At 33.8% G+C, this 26,074-nt stretch overlaps 2 protein-coding genes and 1 pseudogene across 2 annotated transcripts; 1 reads left to right on the top strand and 2 right to left on the bottom strand.

Moving 5' to 3' along the window:
- Positions 1–4,462: 4,462 nt before the first annotated feature.
- LOC145604417 (uncharacterized) lies at positions 4,463–5,461 on the bottom strand. Its single transcript, XM_081660323.1, has one exon. It carries the CDS (start codon positions 5,459–5,461, stop codon positions 4,463–4,465), a length of 999 nt encoding a protein of 332 aa, XP_081516449.1.
- A 4,446-nt stretch (positions 5,462–9,907) lies between these two features.
- LOC145604418 (uncharacterized) lies at positions 9,908–12,771 on the top strand. Its single transcript, XM_081660324.1, has 4 exons — positions 9,908–10,194; positions 10,865–10,957; positions 11,156–11,289; positions 12,527–12,771. The coding sequence occupies exons 1-4, from the start codon at positions 9,908–9,910 to the stop codon at positions 12,769–12,771; spliced, it is 759 nt and encodes a 252-aa protein (XP_081516450.1).
- Positions 12,772–18,106: 5,335 nt separating this feature from the next.
- On the bottom strand, positions 18,107–22,370 carry LOC145604419 (6,7,8-trihydroxycoumarin synthase pseudogene; annotated as a pseudogene).
- Positions 22,371–26,074: the final 3,704 nt, after the last annotated feature.

Raw genomic sequence — 26,074 nt, forward strand, 5'->3', positions numbered from 1 at the left:
CCATGAACTGAGTCTACCACTTTCTTCCATGATTCAACTTGTTGGTTTGTGTAGATTCCAGGGCAATGAGGAGGAACAAATTTGTTTAGGGGGCAAAACCAACCTTGACCCTTAACATCAACCATTTTAGAGTATCTATTGAAAGAAAACAATAAATAAAAAATAAGGTCGAACTTTAAAATATGTGCTTCGTATATATGAATACCATAATGTTTTAATGATTATAGTCATCTTTTGAAATATGACTACCATAATAATATAATTACCGTGCAGTTACTGGGGCGATGAGGGTGCCTTCAGTAATGAGCAAACCACCATGAGTGGATCGTTGGGTGTAATACTTCTCGAGTGTTTCATTTGGTATTCCGTTTATGGCCCGACACCTACTCATCGACGACAAAACTATCCTATGAATGAAAATAGTTTCAATCATGAATTCATGATCTAATTAGTTAGTATGCGTTAGATCGGTCTAAATTCATGCAATTGTGCATAAAAATTACATAGTGTCTTATATTAATCGACTTAGTTTGACCCTTTTTTTTTTTAACTATTTATTAACTACTTCGTATTAACTTTGGACATATACTTTTTCATATCATTTTTTATATTGTTAGAATTTTATTACCGTACAATTAAAGTTATGTACTGACATGCGTATTATGAATGAAGGAGTACAATACAATCATTTTGAAAGAATACGTTAAATGTAATGGTATGACACCAAACTCGATCATAAATTGCAGACTTATGTAATAGAGATAGAGTGTCCTATATATATACTTCATATGACAAAATGATTTTTGACTATAATGTATTCTTTACTGAATTTAGTTATGAATTTACTATATTAAATCGAATTTAAAGGAACTAATGTCAAGAATGTGAATCCTTAGTCAGTGTATTACGTATAAGGGTATATTTATACAACCTAGGATCGGGCTAAAACATAAGCCCAATATAAGCTAAATACATAAGCCTAGCTCAACACCCCCCCTCAAGTTGGAGCATGCAAATCACAAATGCCCAACTTGCCAAGTAAATACAAAAATTGTTGCTTGCTTAATGCCTTAGTGAAGATGTCTGCTAGTTGGTCCGTGGTCTTCACATATGATGGTCGAATTATCCCATCCTGAATTGCATCCCGAACATAATGACAATCAACCTCAATATGCTTAGTACGTTCGTGAAAGACCGGATTCTGCGCAATATACAACGCAGACTGACTGTCACAAAATAAACTCATCGCTTGCGGATGTGAAACTCCCAAACTATCAAGAAGACCCTTCAACCACTTCAACTCATCAGTGGCCTTAGACATCGTACGGTACTCAGATTCTGCAGAAGATTTAGCAACAGTATCCTGCTTCTTAGTTTTCCAAGAAATAGGAGAATTCCCAAGGAACATCAAATAACCTGTAATCGAACGTCTCGTAAGAGGGCAACTAGCCCAATCTGCATCACACCAACCTGTCAATTGCAAGTCACAATCTGACCTCAAAAGAATACCCTGGCCCGGGCAACCCTTCAAATAGCGCACGGTACGAAGAGCTGCCTCCCAATGATCTTGACGAGGTTGATGCATAAATTGAGACAAAATATGGACCGTGTATGCCAAATCTGGTCTAGTGAAAGACAAATAGATCAAACGACCTACAAGCCGCCGATACATTTCGGGGTCCGCAATAGGTAGTGCCTCTGATTTTGCCAGAGTGTGGTTCTGCTCAATTGGAGTACCTGCCGGGCGTGCCCCTAACAAACCAGACTCTGCAATAATATCAAGTGTATATTTCCGTTGGCACAGAAATATGCCTTCCGGACTACGAGCAACCTCAATACCAAGGAAGTATTTCAACACACCCAAATCTTTCATATGAAAACATTCACTCAAATATGCCTTGAAATCAGAAATCACAGAAGCCGAATTGCCAGAAATCAATAAGTCATCAACATACACCAGAACACTAAGATGGACATTCCCTTGATTCAGAGTAAACAGAGAATAATCAGAATATGACTGTTTAAAGCCATACCTTTTGAGTGACCCTGCAAGTTTGGCAAACCAACAGCGGGGTGCCTGACGAAGACCATAAAGCGATTTCTGAAGACGAAAAACCATTCCTGGTTTGCTACCATGAAACCCAGGAGGTGGCTTCATATAAACCTCCTCATCAAGATCACCATGAAGAAAGGCATTATGAACATCCATTTGATGCAATTCCCAATTTTTCGCAGCCGCAACCGCTAAGAAAGTTCGAACTGTAACCATTTTAGCCACAGGAGCAAACGTCTCATTATAATCAATGCCCTCAACTTGATGATTGCCAAATATGACCAGACGAGCCTTTAATCGTTCAACTGTACCATCAGAATTGTACTTGATTTTATAGACCCATCTGCAACCAAGAGCCGTCTTCCCCGGAGGTAATTGAGCCATCACCCATGTCTGATTGTCTTCCAATGCTGCAATCTCCTTCTGCATTGCTTCTCTCCACCCTGCATCTTTCATAGCCTCTTTGAAATTACGAGGCTCAGTCCCTGCAATTACAGCTGCAAGAAATATACGGTGTCGCAGGGAAAAATTTTCACAATTCACATAATGTGCTATAGGATAAGGAGTACCTGAGGAGCATGGAGAAAGTGAACTAGGAGGACTCGTCGCTTGTACAGTATGTGCCACATAATCTTGATGCCAACCCGGTGCACGTCGTACACGAACCCCACGACCAACATCAAGAACATTTTCATCACCCTCACCTACGTCGCTAGCAGCTGCCCCAATGTCAAGGGTGCTGCCAGCACTGCTGTCCCGGGCTGCTGCTGCTCTGTCGTCCACCGCAGAGGCAGCGCTGCTGCTGGCCAAAGCAGCCCCTGCCGCAGGCTGGCTGCGGTCACTGCCAGCTGCCGCAGGTGGGCTGCGGACTGCACTGCCAGGGGCAGCAGCAGCAGTCTCGGCAGTGGGCTCTGGATGCAGCTCTCGGCTCCCTTCACTCACCTCCAAAATCGCCTCCAAATCATCCAAAAAATCAATATCGACCCCCACATTATCCACATCCATATTATGCATGTCCACATTATTTTCGGAGCCATTAATCAAGTTCTTTTCACTAGCAAAAGGGAATTCATTCTCAAAAAATTTCACATCACGAGACACAAAAATCTCCCCCGTTTCAAGGTCATACAATTTCCACCCCTTTTTACCGTGAGGGTAGCCTAGAAAAACACACTTTCGACTTCTAGGTGCAAATTTATCTCCCTTGGATTTTTGGTTATGGGCAAAACAAAGAGAACCAAAAACACGCAACTCATCAAAGCTAGGCTCTTTATCAAATAAAATTTCATATGGAGTTTTGTTTTGTAGTAACCGAGAGGGTGTACGATTAATCAAATATACCGCCCCAAGAACACACTCACCCCAAAAACCAATAGGTAAATTCCCTTGAAACATGAAAGCACGAGCCACATTCAATATATGTTGATGTTTTCTTTCAACACGACCATTTTGTTGGGGTGTCCCAACACATGAAGTTTGAAAAATAATGCCATGTTCATTGAAATACGGAAGCATACAATTGAATTCAGTTCCATTATCACTCCTCACCAATTTGACGGTCGTTTCAAATTGACGCTCAATCATAGCAAAAAATGATAAAAATGCGGAATAAACTTCAGTTTTGGAATTCAACAAATAAACCCAAACACCTCTTGAAAAATCATCAACTAATGTCAAAAAATAATGTGCACCACAAGTAGACGGAGTTTTATACGACCCCCATTAATCACAATGAATTAACTCAAAAATTCTACTAGCCTTGCTATCACTATTAGGAAAATTATCCCTAGACTGCTTAGCTTGAGGACACACATCACAAGCTTTATTTAAATGTTTCATAGTAGTACTATTACTAACAGCAGGAACTAACTTGACAACTTTGTCTGACGGATGCCCAAGTCGCCGATGCCATAACTCGAACACAGACAGCCCCGGAACTTGCACCACACATACTGTAGGAATTCGCCGAAAGTAATAGAGTCCGTCCTTCCGTTCACCGGCTCCAATCAGGCTCCCCGAATGTAGGTCCTGTATAGCACATAAAGAATTAGTGAAACGAACAAAACATTGAGAATCATCAATCATTTTTGACACCGATATTAAATTGCATTTTAATTTTGGAACAAATAAAACATGCTCCAATATTAAATCATCGCTCAACCAAACTCGACCCTCTTTCAAGGCCACGGCTTGGTCTCCATTAGGCAAGCCCACGGGACACGCTGCAATTGAACACACATCCAACAAGCACGATTCATCCCCGGTTACATGATGAGAAGCCCCCGTATCTATAATCCAAGAACCCGGCACACACTCACCTTGCATTCGCTCTTGTTGATTGTGAACCATATTTAGCAAAACCTGAACATCGGAAGGCTTGAGATCGGCCAAAGACACACCGGCAGAAGCTTAAGGAGTTCCTGTGATGTTGTTAGCACGAGCAACAGGGGCAGCAGGTGTGTGCTTCGGTGCAGGGGCAGCAGCAGCAGACTTCGGCAGTGAGGCAGGGGCAGGGGCAGCAGCTCTGTCTCGCCCTTTTCCCTTCCCTTTGAGCTCGAACCACCATTCGGGGTAGCCATGGAGGTCAAAGCATCCTTCCACATCATGTCCCGATTTTTTACAGTGAGTGCAATATAATTTTGATCGATCTTGACGATCAAAATTACCTTTCCCACGCATAGAAGGCACAGCAAAAACATGAGCCTCCTTCGATTTCTCGGCTTTTCCTTTTGCAATGCCACGGGATTCCTCCTCTTGGAGGAAAGCTTGATAAGCACGGTTCAAATCAGCAGGGGGTTGTTGAGAAAGCAAGTTCGTCCTCACCACCGCATATAAGTCATCATCAATACCAATCAGAAATTGGTGCAAAATTTCTTCATCTCGATCCTTAGCAAACTTGCCAGCCACATTACACGTGCAAAGTCCACACTCGCAGCCATGGAGGGGCTTGATTCGCGTGAGTTCATCAAATAACCCCATCAATTTCGTGTAATATGCTTCAACAGTCATACCCTTTTGTTGCTTGCAATCGGTGATGCTAGTCCGCAATTGTTGCAAACGAGGTCCATTCGAAACACAATAGCGTGCCTCTAAATAATCCCATAGGCGCTTCACCTCCTCAAAGTAAGGGATCGATGCCGCAACCTTAGTGTCCATAGACCGCAATAACCAGGAGACTAGCATCGAATTGACCGTCTCCCAATTAAGCAGCTTCTTCTTCTCTGTAGGTTTGGTGATGGTTCCATCAACAAACACAAATTTCCTCCTAGATCGAAGAGATAGTGTAATCGCCCTCGACCATGCCAAGTAGTTATCACCTGTGAAGATGACGTGTGTAATCAAATTACCCGGTTGATCACCGGAGCCAAGGTAAAACGGAGAAGCAGGATCAATCTTTCCGGCCTCCATTGTTGATGATTAAGCGTTGAAAAAAAAAATCAGTGTTTTAGGGTTTAGAGTTTTAGGCCTGATACCATGTCAAGAATGTGAATCCTTAGTCAGTGTATTACGTATAAGGGTATATTTATACAACCTAGGATCGGGCTAAAACATAAGCCCAATATAAGCTAAATACATAAGCCTAGCTCAACAACTAACCTGTGGGAGAGCTTGCATGAGCCCAATTGGTATGGAGAAAAAAGGTCATCCATGGCCTTGTTTTTTGCCACAACCATTTCTATATTGAAAATGTTGAGATGTGAGGTCTTGCAACTTAAAATGATGGCTTTATAAAAGGAATTTATGATGCAAGCTACAGATAAGAATTGCATACATTTAGTTGTTCATCACATCGCTGGTAGACTTCTATTCGAACTATTTAAATCAAGTGACGTCAATTTAATTTCTTCTCCGCAAAGTAAGCAATTAATTTAATTCAATAGCATTAATTTTTAGTAATTAATATCTCTAATATACTTCGTAGTTGCTTTAAAAAAAAGTAGTAGAATAGTTGACCTGGATTTATAATAAAGGTTAGCACATGATGAGAGTATTTAAAAAGAAATTAAACTAAAATTTGTAGAGTAACAAATTAGTTGGGGTAGGCAAATCTTGTGCACACATACTTGCATGATTTCATAATGTTAATCGAAATTATTTGAGGGGAAGTTTATATGCAAACCCAAACTATAACCTTGATAAACAAATTATGTTTATCAAATGATATTTTCGTAAAAAAGTTGCATTGAAAATTGTGTTTTTTTTTATAAAATAAAAAATATTTTTTACTGTTTGTGGGCCACTATGATACGTTGGACAAATTTTTGGAGTTAACGGTGTTAACTCACCGTTTGTAACTATTTATTTCCTTTCTCTCACCTTTTCTCAAATCTTCCACCACCAGCACCACCACTTGGTCCACCACCATCCGAAACTCATCACAGCCACCACCATCTGTCTGCCTTCCGCCAATCAAACCCACAAAGCCTTCCTCCTCGTCCCGTCGTCTTCCTCTTCTTCCTATAGTCCTCCTCTTCATCAACAATGGCTGCTTCGCGGCGAAGCAAATAGACACCCTGCTAAAAAAAGAGTGTAAATTAGGGTCATATCAACCTACTAGGGAGAGCTGAGAGCCTTTCATTCGCGACAGCGTAATTTTGAACTGCCATAGGTGTTGGTGCCGTGTAGAATTAAAGAAGTGGAATCTGGGTTTGGGACTTTAGGTTTCAGATTTCCACCATTGAAATTAAAGGTTGAAGCAGGAGAGAAAACAACAAAATGTTGAAGAAGGAGAGAGAAAATCTGATCAGAAAATACCAAAAGGTTGAAGGAGGAGAGAGAAAATAACAGTGTTAGTTGAAACGATCAATACAAGAGGGAAATGAATTGTATGTGAGTTCCTATTGACTACTTTTGCGGAATAATCAAACAATGCATATAGGAAATTGCAAAGACACACATATTTTACGAGGAAACCTTCCAGGGCCCAACTGGAAGTAAAACCTCGACCCTACCTTAGGGATTTCAAACACAAACCACTTCACTATAATAGGGTAAACACCAAGTTACAACCTATTCTACACAGACCTTTACTCACAAGTTCCAGAATGAACTTGCTACACAGTATGACCCTATCCTACCCAATCTAAGTACCACACTTAGATTTACTCGTACTCCCAAAGTACAAAACTCTCAACTTCACACTAGAAGCTTACACAATCTGTATGCAATGTATAAATTAAATAACACACTCACCCAAATAACTCAAACCAATACAAGTGTATGACACCTAGTATATGATAGGCAAGCTATGCACAAAATTCGAAACTAATATGACAAGGTTAGAAGCTTGGTAAACTTACTCAATTAATGCTCTATAATTTCTCCACGCATAAACTCACAAAAACCTTAAACCATTTCGATCTCTACTATTTATACAATTATGACTTGTATAGTAAGTAGGTTTTCTAGCTAAAAGATAAACAAGTTAACTTTCCTTATCTTTAAAACACGGTTTTAAGTAAATCTTATTTGAAGAAAATCTTTTCCGGAAAATAAGATAGAAAGATATTGTTAAAAAGAATAATATCTTTTTAACAAACCGATTTTAAGAAATAAAACATTTTAGGTTCGTTTGGCATCACTGTGGTTTTCTGTTTTTTGGTTTTTGTTTTTCAAAATCATATTATATATGTTATATAATGATTAAAAAGTTAGTCAAATTTACTAAATTCATGATAATTTTGAAAACTGACAACAGAAAAGTGAAAACACCTTTTTCTTGTTTCTTGTTTTTAGTTTTTTGTTTTCTAAAAAACTGAAAAGTGAAAACAAAAAATAGTGTCAAACAAGCCCTTAGAAAATATTTTTCTAAAATCTATTCTTTAGCTTTTTCCTTTAAATTTATTTACCAAGCTAACTTGCCACGCTTCTAATAAATCTTGTGCATAACCTACTTAACATATTTAACAATAAATCTAGAAGATAAAATCTTAGCTAAATAATATTGTTGCGCTGCACTTCTGTACAGGTAGGTTATTTGGGCTTCACGCAGAATAAGTTCCTTTAGGAACTTACTGTCCTCAGTCGCAGACCAGGCTGACATCTCAGCTTCCTGTCTTCAGGTTTCTGTTAGGGAACATTCTTTTTAAGGAACTCAGTTCTTGTTAGAGAACTCAGTTCTTGCTAGAGAACTCTTCTTCTTCTTCTTTGTTTAACTTTCTGTATATATAAGGATCTCTTCATGTCTTCTTAGTTCAAGTTACATCTTCCATCACCAAGATCAACTTCACCTAAACTAATCAAACACTTGAAAACCTTTATATGCTTTAGTTTAAGTTCATCATCATTAAAACCTTTTAGCTTCAACAAACAGTTAACCAAAATATAATTTACATATAACATATACACCCCTTGAGGCCTTGATAAACACTATTTGTTTATCAATTATCAAGGTTATAAACTTGTATTTTCTCAAAGTTTATTATATCTTAAACATCTAAATTTACATTCTTTTCACCCTACTGAAATAATGTTTAGTAAAAAAAAGTTAATTAAGTTTAGCAAAAAAAAATTCTAATCTATATCTAAATTATTATAATTTTAGAATATGAATGCTCCAAAATTTTAAAAAGTTAGTGTTTAAAAAACTGAAATAGTATAGTGCACCCGGGTGCACCATGTGCATGGTGCACCCGGAAAGAACATTAGACAAATTTTAAAGAACATGGGCAAAAAAAAAGAACATGCTAGTGTTTGAAAAAGAACATACCTTTTGTTTGACAAAAGAACATGTTTGTGTTTGACAAGAACATGACATTACAAAGAACATAAAATCTTTACAAAAAGAACATGTTATTTTTCATGGTTACTCGGGTGGTTAATCATGTTTGAAAAAGAACATTATATTTGACAAAAAAGAACATGTTTGTGTTCGACAAATAGAGGTGACCATTGGGCGGGCCGGGCCAAGGTTAAAAAAGCAGCTCACTTCTCGGGTCGGGCCAAAGTTTTTTTGCCCAAATCTGCCCAAAGTGGTCCGGTAGTGCAGGATTTTCGGGCTGAGTAAAAAAAATCGACTAAAATGCGTAAAAACGCATTCCCAAACTTGCCCAAAAAATTAAATTTACGGGCCCGACCCGATTTGTGGGGCGAAAAAATTTCTGCCCGAAACCCGTCCAAAATCGGGCCGGGTTGGTCTAACTTTGATCACCACTAGCCAAAGAACATAAAGTCTTTACAAAAAGAACACGATAATATATTAAAGAACATGTTCTTTTTCCTGGTTACTCGGGTGATTGAATTTTTTTTTTTTTGTGTGTGTGTAATGTACATACATTAAAGAACATAATAATCAAACTTAAAGAACATATTATGCTCACGTTCTTTATAATTATCTATAATGTTCTTTTTTTCGCCCATGTTCTTTTAAATATTCCAAATGTTCTTTCCGGGTGCACCATGCGCATGGTGCACCCGGGTGCACCAACCATACATTATTAAAAAACACATCAACCCTGAACTCAACCCATTTGATAGATCTACCGGCCTGAATTGAAAGACTATATTTCATATTTGTCATCATAAGCGCGTAATCACTTTATGGTCTACGAGCAATCCTTTTTTAAATTACTTGTTGGTCAATGAGCTAACCCTTATTTAATTACTTGCTTAATTAATTTGCTATTATAAAAATCATTCGTATCTATCCGAAATCTTACTGCAGACTTTGGCTGTTTATATTCTAATTAAAAATCATGCAAGTTGTGTTTAAATAGTATTGTTGACATTAGATATGTTGCTTAACTTCTTCCTTATAATAAAGACGAATCATCTCTTTATTTGTGCACATAAACAACAAAAATAGAAATATAAATAATATAGAGGAATTAAGAAGTAAGATTGAAGAAAAAAAAAATGGATATGAAGGTATTATTAGAAGAAGAGTTGAAAAAGGGTTGGGAAGCAACTAGTAAACTACGATCATTACTACTTTTTCCACCCGAATTAGAATGTGGTAATGCAAGTAGTAATAAAGATTACCAAAATCAAAGCTCCCAAAATGACAAGATCTTGCCATTTTTGGAAAGTCATTATGCCACCATTATCAATTCGTTTGACTCTTCCATCTCCATCTTAAAGCAATTATCCCAATCTTCAAAACCCTCAATTTGTCAAAAATCAAAAGTTGGTCAAAAAAGCAGGTGCGTTTTTTTTCTTCTCTATTACAATATAGATGTGTTGTTTTACGAGTTCCACTTGTGAGGAGAGGCTCTTAATGTATTTTTTCTTTTTCTTATGTATATATAGCGTAAAATAAATTTCATTATAATTATTAGTTAGTGAGATGTAGGCTCTTATTATTTAGTTAATGTTAAAGCGGAAACACATCCTTTTTGGGAAAATAAAATAAAAGGTTGAAACACAAATATGGGGTTGATTTGATAAAAACAAGGATCAATGATTTGAAACAAATCCAAACTGTTTCATTGAAAGTTGAGCTTGATCAACTCATATCAATGTCCTTTGGGAATTCAAAGGTCTAGTTTTCAAACTAATGTTTACATGCATCAAAGTTATAAGAAATGAGATTCAAATTTGGATCGGCAAGGCTTGTTGGATAGAATCAAGTTGTAAAGTCCAAAGATCCAATATGTTTTGTTGAAATTGTGATTATATCAATTGTAACATTAGCAAACATTCTTTTTCATGTTCACAATATGAAAAGTCATCGGATTGAAAAAAAATTAAATATTTATGATAGTTAGATTTTCTTAATTGTACATTATGCTATAAGAAGCTAACTAGTACATAATATGAATAATTAAATCTTATTAAGATCATAACACCTTAAAATCTTATTTCATTTTATAGGTCAAGGATAATAGAAACTTTTAATCTTGAGCCTGATGGCTACGCATGGAGAAAATATGGTGAAAAGCCGATCCTCAACTCAAAGCACCCTAGGTAAATACACTAGTCTTATTTGTTAAACACGAACTCCTTAAAATTATATACTTCTCTCATTCACTTTTAATTACAACACTTTGACTAAAACTGTGAGATCGTTTGGTCAAATTGTTGCAAGTGAAAGTAAATGGATGAATATGAAATTGGTTATGCTAATTAATAATTATTTTGTTTAATTTTGATCTATAAATATAGGGAATACTATAGATGTGGATACAGAGATGATCAGAATTGTCAAGCAACAAAACATGTCCAAAAGATATCAAGTAGCCCTACAAAATATAAGATCATTTACTATGCTCATCATTCTTGCAACCCTCTCTTACACAGTAATATTGTCCCTCAAGTATAGGGCTGGCAAAAACTGACCCGACCCGAAAACCCGACCCGAACCCGACCTGAAAATAACGGGTTAGGGTTGAGATTTTCGACCCGAAAACTTAAATGGGTCGACACGAACCCGACCTGAAAATTAAATGGGTTAGGTTAAGGTTGAAAATTTCAACCCGAAAACGACCCACTTAACCCGAAAAAAAAAAGAAAAAAAAAGAAAACAAAATTAAACCTAAAGAAAACGAAATCCTTCAAAAAAAAAAAAAACCTAAAGAAAACAAAATAAGTCACTTAAGCCCAAGCCCAAAGCAAGCTACCTAATAAAACTAAACCCTAAAATCCTCATATTGTGATACTTTTCATATTGCAGCCGTTTCTCTCTCATCCTCATTTCTGATTTCTCAAACATCCTTAATTCCTCACATCAAATTTCTCACATAATCAGTTCTTCAGCTCCTCCACCGCTCCACGAGACCAAGAGTGACGAGTATACAGTATACACGTTCCACTTTTCTTCTCCTTCAAATCTTCGGATCCTCAAATCTTCATCAATTTTTTTTTTTTTGATTGCGAATTCTAATTTGAATTTCAGTAGACTTTATTTTGGATTTTTGGTATGTTGGATGTAATCGTTAATTAGGCTAGTTTCTTTATATTTACGACTTTATTTCGGTGTTTTGCTGTAGAATATCAGTTTGAAATTATTAGATGGGATGAAAATATCAATTTGTTTCCCAAACAAAAAATCAAGTCGAACTAGATTACTTGACCTGAACCCAGTAATTTCAAGTAATTTTCAGGTCAAAACCTGATTTTAAAAATTAAAAATAATAATAAAAAAAAAATCAGGTTACTTTCGGGTTGACCCGAACCCGAAAATATCAGGTTCGGGTTGGGGATCTCAACCCGAAAAGTTAAATGGATCAGGTTCGGGTTGGGGGTCAGCTGACCCGAAATCAACTGACCCGAACACGAACCCGACCCGACCTGATCCGATTGCCAGCCCTACTCAAGTACACGTGTCAGATTCTTCTGAAAAAGATTTTATCAACATTATAAGCTTTGAGTCCAAAAACCCTACCCAAATCCCTAAACAAAACCTTAATAAACCTTCTGCCCTAATTTTCCCATCTTCTTCTAATAGGTCATCGAAGGAACTTTCTTTACAAAATGGTGAATGCTCTTCACCATGTAAGACTACTAATAAATCTCCCCCATGCTTCATTGATTCAGTGAACATCCCAAAACCACCAATAGTAGATGACGCGACTATTATTGGTGGTGTCAACCAGCAGCCAGATGTGGTGTTCTCACCAAGTATACTCATGAGCCCAAATTATATGGCTAGTTCATATGTGGAAGACATAGACGGGTGCGATTTGGCGGCAGGTTATGAACAATTATATGATGTGGATGGTGCATTGCAATTGCAAGACATCCCTTTTGCGGAGATGAATGTTTCGCCTATGTGGGAGTAAACTAATTTCACTCCATTCATCGTACGATTTGTATACAAAAAATTGAGCATGATTAAAAAGAAAGAATGTTGTTTTAATTTACTTGGTTTTAAATTCTATATTGTTGAGCTTTTGTCCAAATAATAAGTAAAACCGTTGTTATTGTAAAGTAGTACGATACAAGGGTCTTTTGGGGAATGTTGAGTGGGTCTTCGAGTTTTTTTTTTTTCCTCTCTCTCTCTATCTCTAGTTTTTTAAATATTACGTGAATGAAATAATTGTTTGATATCAATGTTCAAGGACGTACAATTGATTTATGTCTTTCGATATTTTTTTTTTTTTTTTTTTTTTTTTTTTTTTTTTTTTTTTTTTTTTTTTTTTTTTTTTTTATCTTTTATCTTTTATGAAAGCGATTCTTGTTGACAATTCAGCAATCCTTATCCATGTTATTGTTATTAGATTGAGGAAGACTAGTTAAAGAAAAATTTAATCGTGCACTTTTTGATATCAATGTCTCGTTAAACAAGCTTAATTTGTAGTTTAAACATGTGCATATAATTCGTCAACCTAAACAATTTTCAATCACAAAACACTGAACATAGATTCAACTACTCCATGTACTATTCCGAACAATAGTTAAAATAAGTACAATAATGTTAATGTCAAATAGTTTAGTTGATTTGAGTATTAAATGTGGTACCCAATGTCTATATATCAATAAATTCCGCCTATTTTATTTAAGCATAGTAGCTCTTTCAAAACCAAGAAAAATTACTTCCTAGCATAGTTATTTTTTCCATGCAACATACAAACTATAGAGTATTTTACGGAGTATTTTGAAATCCATTAATTGATACGGTATTAATATTCTATCTGATAGAGTATAAAACATATTCCTGAAAGCTGATTGTTGAGGTCTAGGAATATGTTTAAGATGATGGTTGAGGTCCAGGAATATGTTTTATACTCTATCACTCCCCCTCACATAAAAGGCCTTTGGGCTTGAAATGTGGATGCAAAACTGGCCTGCCCATACTTGGTGCGAATTAATTCCACTTTGAAGGAAGGGCGGATGAGATTGGAACACGTGATCTTTGTGTCACGTTGGCTCCGATACCATGTTAAAGGACCAACTCAACAAAAAGCTTAAGCTGATGGTTGAGGTTCAGGATTACGTTTTATACTCCATCACTATCTACAATTTTTTTATTTAATTGGTTTCATCTAGCCTAAGGGCATGTTCACTTCAGCTTAATTTCTGTTTAGTTTAGTTCGGCTCAACTCAACTCCAATCAGTTCAGTTTAGCTCCTGATTTCCATCTCTCGTAAAATATTCATTTCAACTCTATTTAGTTGAGTTCAGCTCCAATCCGTTCAGTTCAGTTTAGCTCCAATCAGTTCAACTCAGTTAAGTAAATATGAACAGGCCCTAAGTGCTATAGTGTAATGTATTAATTCAAATTTTATTGATGTTTTTTAAAAACTTTATTGATTTTAACTGTAATGTATTTTTTGCAGAAGGAGGTGTAATTTGTTTGTAATATTTTCTCTACTTCATTAATATGTTCCTATTTACAATAATTATATATTTAAAAACATAGTATATTACTCTCACTCTGAATTTTTTTATTTTATTTTATTTAATCATTTTCTCTTATGGTATTTCATTTAAAAACATAGTATAACTTACTCCCTTTAATTTGTTTTATTATATTGCTTTTCACACTTTTCAAGGTCATATAATCATCAATTATAAAACTACATACTCTATGAAAATTACTACTCCGTAACGAGAAGTTTTTAATAAATAGTATCCTCTACATTATGTTTTTTCCCCCTACATACTAGTGAAATTTTTTGATTATTTTAAACTCTTTAACGAACCCTACAATGAGTAATGAAAGAAAATTGACATGCATGCTATATCTCCGCGCAAATTATATACGTAGTATTTTACTATTCTGTATTACATAAACCACATATTACATGTCACAATCATAACTTTAATCTTTCAGTTTATACATTTGGAGACATTATTGAATTGGTAATAGTATAGTCAATATACTATAATGTGAAGTGTGTAAACTTTTGTAAATTTTTTTTTTTTTTTTGATAATGGTAGTAAAAATTGAACAACAACATTATAATTAGAAACTAGTGTGTACCCCGCGCGATGCCCCAGGTTGCTAATAATTTGTGTACTTCTTGCTTTAATTTAACAATTATGTTCGACTATTTGTATATAGTTAGTGTGTGTAGTAGTTCGAGCGTTATCTTGGATGTCACTTTTTTTTAAATTATATGTAGTTTTATTTTAATCTTGTAAAAAATACATGAATTATATTACCTCTAATTTACTTAATAAATGAAAGGAATATTATAATATTATATGAAACTTGAAACATTAATAATAGTTGCAGTTGGTTGAGATGGTAAAAGTATTACCTCTATATATTGGAGGTTATGGGTTCGAATCTTGTTGAAAGCATATTTTATTTTGTTGAATGAAGTGGCTAGCTTTCATGGCGCATATACTTTGGATGATGACGTGGCATTGTGATATAGGCACACGTACTATGAAGAGTGTCACGTGGCACCGTTCCTTTAAAAGAAACGCCTTTTAATATATACTTCCCCCGTTTTCTTTTACTTGCAACACTTCCCTAAAAAGGAAATGTCACAATACTTGCAACACACTATAAAAGGAAAGTTACTTTAAGGAAAAACTATACTATTTTCCTTATTTAAAGCACATGATCTACTAAATTACACTCATAACAACCAGTCATCCCATTTTAAAGTGTATTATATCATGTGAACCCCACATTTCTTAAATACTGTGAAAAAGTGTGTGTTGCATCTAAAAGAAAACGGAGGAAGTAGTATAGATATAGATATGTAGTATAGAGTTTGATCAAACATCAACATAATCCATAAATTGTGTTCAAAGAAAAAGATGAATGATTGAATGATGGCGTTATATCTTTTTGGTATGATGACGTCTGTTCTCTTACACTGCTGACGTTTGCTAACATACATCATTTTAAAAGTTTATTTTAATTAATTAAGGCTTACTGTTGACCAACTATTTTTAGTACTAAATTATTGATTATTAATTAATCAGGGGGTTGATCTACATCTAGATCTACCATTAATAAATAGTATTATTTTGTCACTATTAGGCCTTAGGCTAATCAATTTTTGGTCGAAAATTTGGCATCACTAAAAAATACTTGTATCAAATAACTCTGAATTAAATTATTAATCATGCAGCTTTCAAAAACAAAAAAAATTATTAATCATGCATGACTCACTACATCGATCTGTTGGTTATTAGGGTTTATATATTTTCCACCGGCCACCGAATTATAATATTGAATTAATAATTCTACGCTACATTTTATATACCAAGTTTTTTTTATTTTATATATATATATTTTTTTTAGTATTTCACCTGATTCACCCGTTGGGCAAATTCGAATTCGAGGATAAGTTCTGAGTATTTAGGTTCCAAACCCCTCCCAATTGTTGTTGTGGGAGATCGAACACGGATCCTCCCTACCAAGTGTAATCATAATCACCACTACACTAACATCCAATTGGTTTATCAAATTAAAGTAGCTAGCGTACCTACAATTGTATTAAACACAAAATTATAGTATACAAATTGTATACTATTATAATCTGCAGAGGCATTAAGATTGGGAGGTGGCCATATGTAGTAATACAAAAGCTAATCCAACGGCGAATAGATTATCAAGTCATGGTGTCAAACAATCAAATAATTAACTTGATCATTTTCATACAATTTCTCTAGGTTTGGGTACTTATTTAGCATACTAGCATAGGATATAAAGATGTACTATGGCTGTTGTGTGACTTGTGTCATATTTTATTTCTCATTAATTTGTATTTCCTTCAATCATTTTTATTATTCCCATCCAATTTTTTTTTTTTAGTTGGAAAAGTAAAAAAAAATACAAATAAATAAATAAATAAATAAATAATTGGAAATAACATAACCTTATTTTACAATTATAGACATATATTGATTTAAATAAATAGTGCACATTGAATAATTTTAACTGTATTTAGTGAAAAGTGGGTTCAAATGAAAAAAAAATTACTCCATAATAAGGAAAAAAAAAACGAGTAAGTCCAGGCCACGCTATTAAACAAAGAAAATTGTAACAATTTAAATAAAGATGACTTTAATCCCTATTCTTAAAAAAAAGTTCAGACAAGTTCTTATAAATAGTATAGTGTGCAGGGATTTATACCTCTATAAATATTCTCTTGATTACTTATTTGCCTTTTTTTAATGTTTATAATTGCTTTTTCTAAAGAAAAATTTGTCAAAAGCTACATTTAAAAAAAAAAAAATCCTTTTTGTGAAAAAACCACCTCAATTTTGTATTTGTAAGAACACGCCTTAGTTTATTTTATTTTTTTTACGAGATCAAACCTTAGGCCAGATTTCGAGCATTAATCCTATTTCCCGACATTGACCAACTCACGTAAGGTTCACGTGCTACCACAAAACAACCTCCATTTAATCCCCCCTTCCCCTTTTCCCCCTCCCATTAGCTTTTATCTCTCCTTTGTTCTCCCAAATAACTTTTGCACTATTTAATTTTTGCACTATTCACAAATTATTTAACTTTTGCATTATTCACAAACTATTTTACTTAAACGTTTATAATGTACTTCCTCCAATTTTGTTTAGTTGACACTCTTTAACTTTGCACTTTGACAAATTATTTGTCTAGCTTTTATGATTTATAAATACAATAAAAATATAGTTATGTGCAATTTAGTTTGAATTCGCCTTAATGTAAAATTTTATTCGTATTCATTGTTTTTAATAATTTTACATAAGAATAATTAGTGCATTGACATGCACGAAGAAAGAAAAGGGGTTTCAACTAAAAATAATAGAGGTAAAATAAAAAAATAAAAAAAAAAAACAGTTTGCGTTGATTTATGTGGGGACCCTTTAATTTGTCAACCATGGATGCACATTTGGTAGCAACCTCGCTCTGGTGTCAAGTTCTTTTCGTAGATTATATTGTTTATACATTTTTGATATAACTTTAAACATGTCAAACGCATCAAAAACTGAAATGGTACATAACATGTAAGTAGTAGAACTTTTATTACATTTAACTATAATGCTTCATATTACATAATCATTATCCCATAATATAAAATAGTAAACATTGTAATTTAATCCGAAGTACATAGCCTTAATCATACAATTATAACTAAGATGACAGGAAAGCAAGCCATAGTGATTCATAATTCTTATTTCCGCAATGAAACCAATTGCATTTGGATTTTTGGAAGTAGGTTGTTATTAGAATTTCTTAGCTACTAGGCAAAGTTGTTTTTCTTTATGCATAACAATGCCAGGGAGGACGTTGCTGTCAATTTCTTCCTTGTTTAAGCCATTAGGCAATTCCCAATCAAATGAGTATAGCAAATTAGCTAGCACAAGCTCAAGGTTTACGAGACCAAAAGTGTAGGCAGGGCACATTCTTCTTCCACCTCCAAAGGGATACATTGGCATCATTTCTCGCCCTTTTAATTCCACTGAACTCCCTATAAACCTCTCCGGCATAAATAGTTCTGAGTCCTTCCAACATTTTGGATCTCGTCCAATTGCCCATGCATTTATTATTACCACAGTATTGGGTAAAATATCATATCCTTCTATGACGCTTTTTTCAATTGTTTCGTGTGGAACCAGTAAAGGGGCTGGTGGGTGTAGCCTAAATGTTTCCTTTATCACTGCCTTGAAATATTCAAGTTTTGGGAGATCATCTTCCAATATGCAACCTTTGTTTTGTGCCGCACACCTTAGTTCTTCTTGTACTTTTTTCATTGGAATAGGGTTCTTTATTAGCTCTGCAATTACCCATATTACCCCAGCCGTGGTTGTATTTGCACCTCCGACAAAAAGATTCTGCGAAAAAAAAGTAAAACAAAATCTTTTAAAATCTTTGTAAATATCATGTTCGTTGTACAACAAATTAAATAGTAATTAACTATAATAAGAATAACAAGATATAGTAACCATTTACATACGCTTTGAATAAATTCCTAAAACCCTCATAATAATAATAATAATAATAATAATAATAATAATAATAATAATAAATTTAAAAATAAAAAATTTATGTTGAGATTGAATAATCAAACAACATGTAATTGAAACTAATATGGCAACTAACTTACAAAAAAGGGAATTAGATTTTGTTACAAAATGTTTAAGTTATATATCCCAATTTTGTCATCCCAAAAGTGAAAGTCTCTCATAGGTTGTCCTTTAAAGTCATATTCTCTCCAAATTATTCATATAATATACAGTAGTAAAAATAATTTTCATTCGAACTTTTTTTTTTTAACAATTTAAAGATAAGTTAAGATCATTATAAATAACTACTAAAGAACACATATGATAGAAATAAATAAAATAAAAAACAAAAAATCAACAAAAATAAGGAGAATTTGTAATGATAACCACCCCTTATGCCCTAAAAGCACCATTTGTTGAAAAAATCACCCGCTTTTTGGAAATTTGAAAATACCACCGTTAAAGTCAAAATTAATAGACATTACCACCCTTCTCTTATTCCGGCTAGTTTTTGTTTTAATATTCAATATAAGTAAAGAGAACATGCACGCCATACGTTTCACTATACTTTAAACAAAAAATTGATCAATTATTAGCCCTAAAGCCTATCTATCATTTCCTCTAATTATATACCAAAATTTAATCAATATTCCTGATTATTATTTGAGATAGAGGGGTTAACCACTACAAGAATACGCGCGTTTACCGATGGGAAATACCGATGGCCACTAAAATCCATCGGTAAAAATATAATTTACCGATGGTTTTATCAAGCCATCGGTAAATTATTTCCGATGGTTTTCATCCATCGGTAAAATCTAATTTTTTAAAAGAAAATTAATGTTTTTTACCGATGGTTAAAAGCCATCGGTAAAATAAATATACCGATGGCTTTGACCTATCGGTATTTTACCGATGGCTTTTAGCCATCGGTATTTTCTTAAAATATTAAAAAAAAAAAAAAAAAAAAGGGAGGAAACCCTATTTTTTTTTCTTTCACTTTCTCTTTCTTCCTCCGCCCCCTTTCACTTTCTCTTTCTTCCTCCATAATTCACGCCTCTCCTCTTCTTCATTCTTTATTCTCTCTCCTCTTCTATCTCCTCTAGATCTATCCTCTCATTCTTTCTTCTCACTCCTCTCTCCTCTTCTTCTCTCAACTATCTTCACCTTTTCCTCTTCTCCTTCTCTTCTATGTCTTTCCTCCTCCCTTCTCTGCACATTTTTTTGGGTTCAACCATCACCGTCACGAGGTTACGGGTTTTTTGGTTAAACTCGACCATGAAAATTCCAGATCTGGAATTTTCATGGTCGAGTTTAACCATTTAAACCCAAAAAAGAAGAAATTTGAAAGGTATGTGGATTTTTTGTTTAATTTTGTAAGTTAATTTCGTTTGTAAATTTATATGTGTGATTTTTGTGGGTTTCATTTCTACCATTTTCGTGTTGTGTTTGTTAAATATCGTGTGTTTATTGTTTTTAAACTTTAATTTTCATCAATGTTTGATTTTTTGTTAGTTTTTCTGCTTTCTTTGGGGGTTGTGTGGATTGTTTTGTGTTGATTTTTGTTTATTTTTAGGGTGTTTCGGGTGGTGGTTGGTGGTGTTGAGTGGTTTACGGTGGTTGTGGTAGGTGGAACAGGGTTGTGGTGGTGGTTGGCAGTGCTTAGTGGCTTACGGCGGCGGTGTTGGGTGGGGGTAGGCAGGGGGTGGGTAGGCAGGGCCGTACGTAGGGGGGTGGGTAGGCAGGGAGTGGGCAGGGGTTTTAATTTTTTTTTTTATTTTTTTTTAAAAAATTACCGATTGCCAAAAGCCATCGGTGATCCAAATATACCGATGGCTTTGACCATCGGGAACAAAACACCGATGGCTTTTGCCATCGGGATTTAAAAAAGCTCCGACAGTTGGTAACCATCGGTATTAAGTTTACCGATGGTTTTTCCATCGGTATTTTCGATTTTCCCGACGTAGTATAATCCGATGGTTTTTTACCGATGGCAGTCATCGGTAAATGAGATACCGATGGTTTTTTACAATTTTACCGATGGATTTTGGCCATCGGTAAATGGATCATTTCTAGTAGTGAACTATGTCGTCTTTGCTTTAAAGTAGGACTAGTGTCATGAAAAACGTACGTACCATCAAAATTGCTTTGATGTGATTCATTGTGAGCTTAAATGGGAAGGATGTATCATTCATGAGGCGGAGCAAAACATCAACCATATCATCTTTCGTAGATTCGAGCTTGTTTTTGTGAAGATGTTCGTTAATGATTTTTTCAAGAAGTGCATTTAAGTCTTTAAAGGTTTTCTCAAGCTTAGAGGATTTTCCTGTTATCATATCAAGAAAACCCCCAAAAGGAACATAATCAGTATAAAAGAATCCTGTGAACATTGCTTCAGCTTCATGTAGAAGGCTGTAATATCTTCTTCCTAACACACTGTCGTCGTCGTATCTGCGCAAAATTCAAACAACATTAAACTTATATATATATATATATGAACATCCTTTAGGTTAGGAACGAAGTAAAGAGTAAATGGTATGTAATTTAGCAAAGTTGAACAGAAATTATCGATTAATTTCCTTGATTTTGATCTCGTATAATTTATTGCAACAACTTGACGTTTATGGTTTTCAAGTCAAAAAACTACTAATAATAAATGTAACGAGATCACACACATACATATTGTTAATTTGTACGTATTAGTAACCATGGATGTTGATTATACATATCATTATGTTTACGTTTGATACCACGAGTGAAAATAGTATCCAAGATCATGTATATAATATACTACCTCTAATTCTTATTACTCGCAACAAAGGGGTGTTATTTGTGAGATATAGAATATTCCTTTGTTGCGAGTAAAAGAACTAGAGGTAGCATATGCAAATATGCATAGTTTCATACATACGTACCTCTTGCCAAAAGCGATCCTCCCAGAAGTTGAGCTTGCAAAACTAAGAACCAATTGACTCAAATTGACAATTTTGGAAGCCGAGGATAGAGTTGAAACCTCTTGAATCAACCTAGAGACTTCTTCCTGTCGTATTGGAGCGAACGACTCGATTTTCTTAGAGTTTAAGAGATGAACGATTAATATCTTTTTCATTTCTCTTATATAATCACTATATGGACTCAAAGCTACGTCCAACCCGTTGTAACTCAATTTCTTTGTTCCAGCCAACATTGGTCTATTACAAAAGTTCTTATCATGTGTTTGGAAGATTTCTTGGGCCAATTTCGCCGATTGAATAACAACCATAGGTTTACTCATCAACCGGAGCGCGAAAATTGGACCGTAGGTTTTGCCTAATTTGGAATAATAGACGTGAGTATTTGAGGGTTCAAATTGATGGAGGTTTCCAATTAAGGGAAGCCCTTTTGGTCCAGGTGGAGGGCAAAATGGTTGTTTTTTACCATTTTTGGAAAGTTTTCCAAGAAAAATGACAGAAAGGGCTGCCAATAGAATGAAGAGGAGTAACATTTTGTTTTGAAGAATATAATTGTAGTAAATTTTATTTTATTTTTTTGCTAATTGTTTTGTGTCTTTACCATGTAACTAAGCATGAGTATTTATAGTAAAATGTAACCTGTTTTTAAAATCTAGTTTATATACCACTTGCCATTTTTTATGTTTTTTAGATAAGAACATCATGTTTGCCTTAGATTCTGTTATGTAGGTTTTAATTGGCTAAATGAGGTAATTGATTTTAAAAAATGAATTCAAACTTGTCGGATAATAATGATTCAAATTCTTTTTTTAAAGTTTATTTTGGCCCTATGATGATTAAAGCACTTGATCATATAATGAACAAAGCTTCTAGCGTAGTCGTCGATTACGGACGACTACCAAAGACTACGGACAACAACAATAAGATATTAAATCTGAACCGTTGATATTGTTTGTTGCTTAATCTAAGCCTTTAAATATTACATTTTTAAAAAACTAAAAAATCAAATTTACACATCATTTAACACATGCCCAATCAACAACCAGTCTGCAAAGTATTGTTTGTTTTCTTACTTTTAGAGGTTAAATTCACATTATAATATGAAAAACTAACAATCATCTAAATAATTTAATTATACATTTAATGTTTTTTTTATTCAAATAGCATTTGTACAATTTCATTCCTATTTTAAAAGCTTCATACTTATATTGATAACTTCAACCTTTTTAATGGTGCACTCCATCTTCAACCTTCAACCTTAATTTTTTTGTCCAAAACGCATCCTTATATTACCAAAGTATATATGAAATCAATATATTAATGGTTACTCATCATATTTATTCGTCAATTAAAATTAGTTAATGAGATTAAAATTAATTTAACTATATGCATACATATTTTGGTTAAAAAAATGTATTATCCTATGATTTTATGTTTAATATTTATTAGTCGTATGATTTCGTGTTTAATTTTTAATAGTCATATGGTTTTTGAGTAATACGCCATTGTTAAGTGTTGAAGATAACACCACCGATGAACTCTGTGTTTTTTATTTTTTGAATAGCCACCATTGATGAACTTGAGAGTTAGTTTATGTTGGGAATTTTTTTTTTTGAAAGACTTACCTAAATTTAGCCTTTTTATTTGATTTAGAGAGCATCATTTGGGGAGAAAATATATGACAAAATCTTTTTCAATATTTGATTTTTTTTTGACATGATATTTTATTATTTTAATTATGATTAAAATTATAAGGGTAAATCTTTCATTTATTGTTTGACGATTATTTAATCAAGAATCTGTTTTTTATTTAAAAAAACAGTTACTCAAAATTTTTTTTAAAACAAAAAATAATTCTATTTTTGGCCAATTGCAATTTGCACAGCAAGTTCTCGGTTTTTCTATCTCCCAAATTCCCAATCAAAGCAAAGCAAAGCTAGTGCATAAATACAGTAAAAGTTTAACATGGTGGTATCATTAAAAAAAATAATAATAAAATAAAAGAAATTGCGGCTTTTGTTGATAAAAAGATAAAAATTGCATTGAAACATACCAATTTTTATTTATTTATTTATTTTACGAAAAAAACATACCTAGCGGTTTCCTTCACTCATAGGATATTTTAAATTCCTCAAAAAAAAAAATGGTGATACTTTAAATAATATCTATCCTTAATATCTCAAGTAGTTGTAAAAAAAATTAACTCAAGTAACAAAAATCAGTCGGCAAAATGATATGATAATTAAAACGTGCGTTTAGTTTTCCTTATAATATGGTATATTTTTTTTTTACTAATTCTATCCTTTTGCCAAAGATTTATGTTGATGACTACACGGAATAATCAAATTTGGTTCATGTTAGCCGACCCCACTTTTGGGATTAAGGCTTTGATTGATTGATTGATTGATTGATTGAATTCTATCCTTTTGCCAAAAGAATTAGTTAAAATATAATAACACAATGTAAAATTGTCAGAATATATTATGTAAATATTACGAAGTAATATATATCTTTTATTTTCTATAATTATTTGTATCCCGTCAAAAAATATCTTTATTTTACACTATGAGGGTTATTTGTCATTTTTTCAAATAGAGTGAATAAGTCATCAAACCCATTCAATGTCATTATTTTATAAACATATATATGATGCATAATTTTCATATTTGTACATACTTATAAAGAATGCAAGATCTAAATCTACGCCTCACCACTTTCTTTAATTGAAAATAGTATAGTGCATCCGAGTGCACCATACGCATGGTGCACTTGAAGAAAACATTAGTATATTTTAAAGAATATGTGCGAAAAAAAATACATACTATTGTTTGAAAAGGAACTAACATACATGTATTTGACAAAAGAATAAGTTTATGTTTGACAAAGAACATTGCATTATAAAGAACATAAAGTCTTTATAAAAAAGCATGTTTTTTTTTTTCATGGTTACTTAGGTGGTTGAATGTATTTGAGAAAGAACCCTATGTTTGACAAAAAAAAAAACATGTTTGTGTTTAACAAACAATTTGGCATAGCAAAGAACATAAAGTCTTAGAGGTGATCACTGGGCGGGCCGAACCAGGTTTTGGCCGGGCCGAGTGCAAATAATTCGTCCACTTCTCAGGTCAGGCCAAGATTCGGGTCGAATTTTTTGTGGTAAAACCAACCCAAAAACGGCCAGGGCTAAAAAAAATTAACTAAAAATGCAAAAAATTAAAATACATTCCCAAATTTGTCAAAAATAAAATAAAATTTTGGGTCATGCTCGACTTAATTTCGATTTGAAGAAATCTATCCGACACCCATTTAAATATCGGGTCGGGCTAAGTATGATCAGGTCTATAAAGTATTTACAAAAAGAACATGATAAATTGATAGTACATTACATAACATGTTCTTTTTCATGGTTACTCAACTAGTTGAAATTAATATTTTTTTTATGTGCATACATTAAAATAAACATATTGTATAATGTAAAGAACATATAATTCAAACTCAAAGAATATATTATGCTCGCGTTCTTTATAAATATCTTTAATGTTCTTTTTTCGCGCATGTTCATTTTAAATACCTAATGTTCATTCTGAATGCACCATGCGCATGGTGTACCTAGGTGCACCAACCACACATTGTTCTTTAATATCACCTAATACTCGCTCCATGACCCACCGTACCTTGTAATTATCTATCTGATAACTTATCCTACATTCCTACGTACTTGGTTACATCCCTAAATTTATAATTACAGATGATTTTTATTTTTTAAATTATCTATACTATATTAAAAGGCGTTCCTTTTAAAGGAATGGTGCCATGTGGCACTCTTCAACGTAGATGAAACCATGTCACAATGACACGTATTCAAAGTGCATATGACACATAAGCTTGCAAGTTCATTTAACAAAATATATGGTTTGATCTAGATTCGAACCCGCAACCTCCAACAAATAAAGGTTTCACATTTACCATATCAGCGTTTTAAATTTCACATAATTAACATTATATATTCCTTTCAAATTAGAGGTTATTTAACTTATTTATTTTTTCACAAGATTAGAAAATAAATACATATGAGGTAAAAAAACCATAACATCCGAGGTAACACCCGAATCACACTCAGTTGAACATAATTATCAATTTAAAAAAGTTCAAAGTACAAAATAGCACTGCGGGACATCGTCCGGGACACACACTAGTTAGAAACTTTAAATGTAGCTTTGGAAGGATTATTAGACTC

This window comes from Chenopodium album, chromosome 22 (genome assembly GCF_948465745.1).
Source record: "Chenopodium album chromosome 22, dcCheAlbu1.1, whole genome shotgun sequence".
Classification (NCBI taxonomy): Eukaryota; Viridiplantae; Streptophyta; class Magnoliopsida; order Caryophyllales; family Amaranthaceae; genus Chenopodium; species Chenopodium album.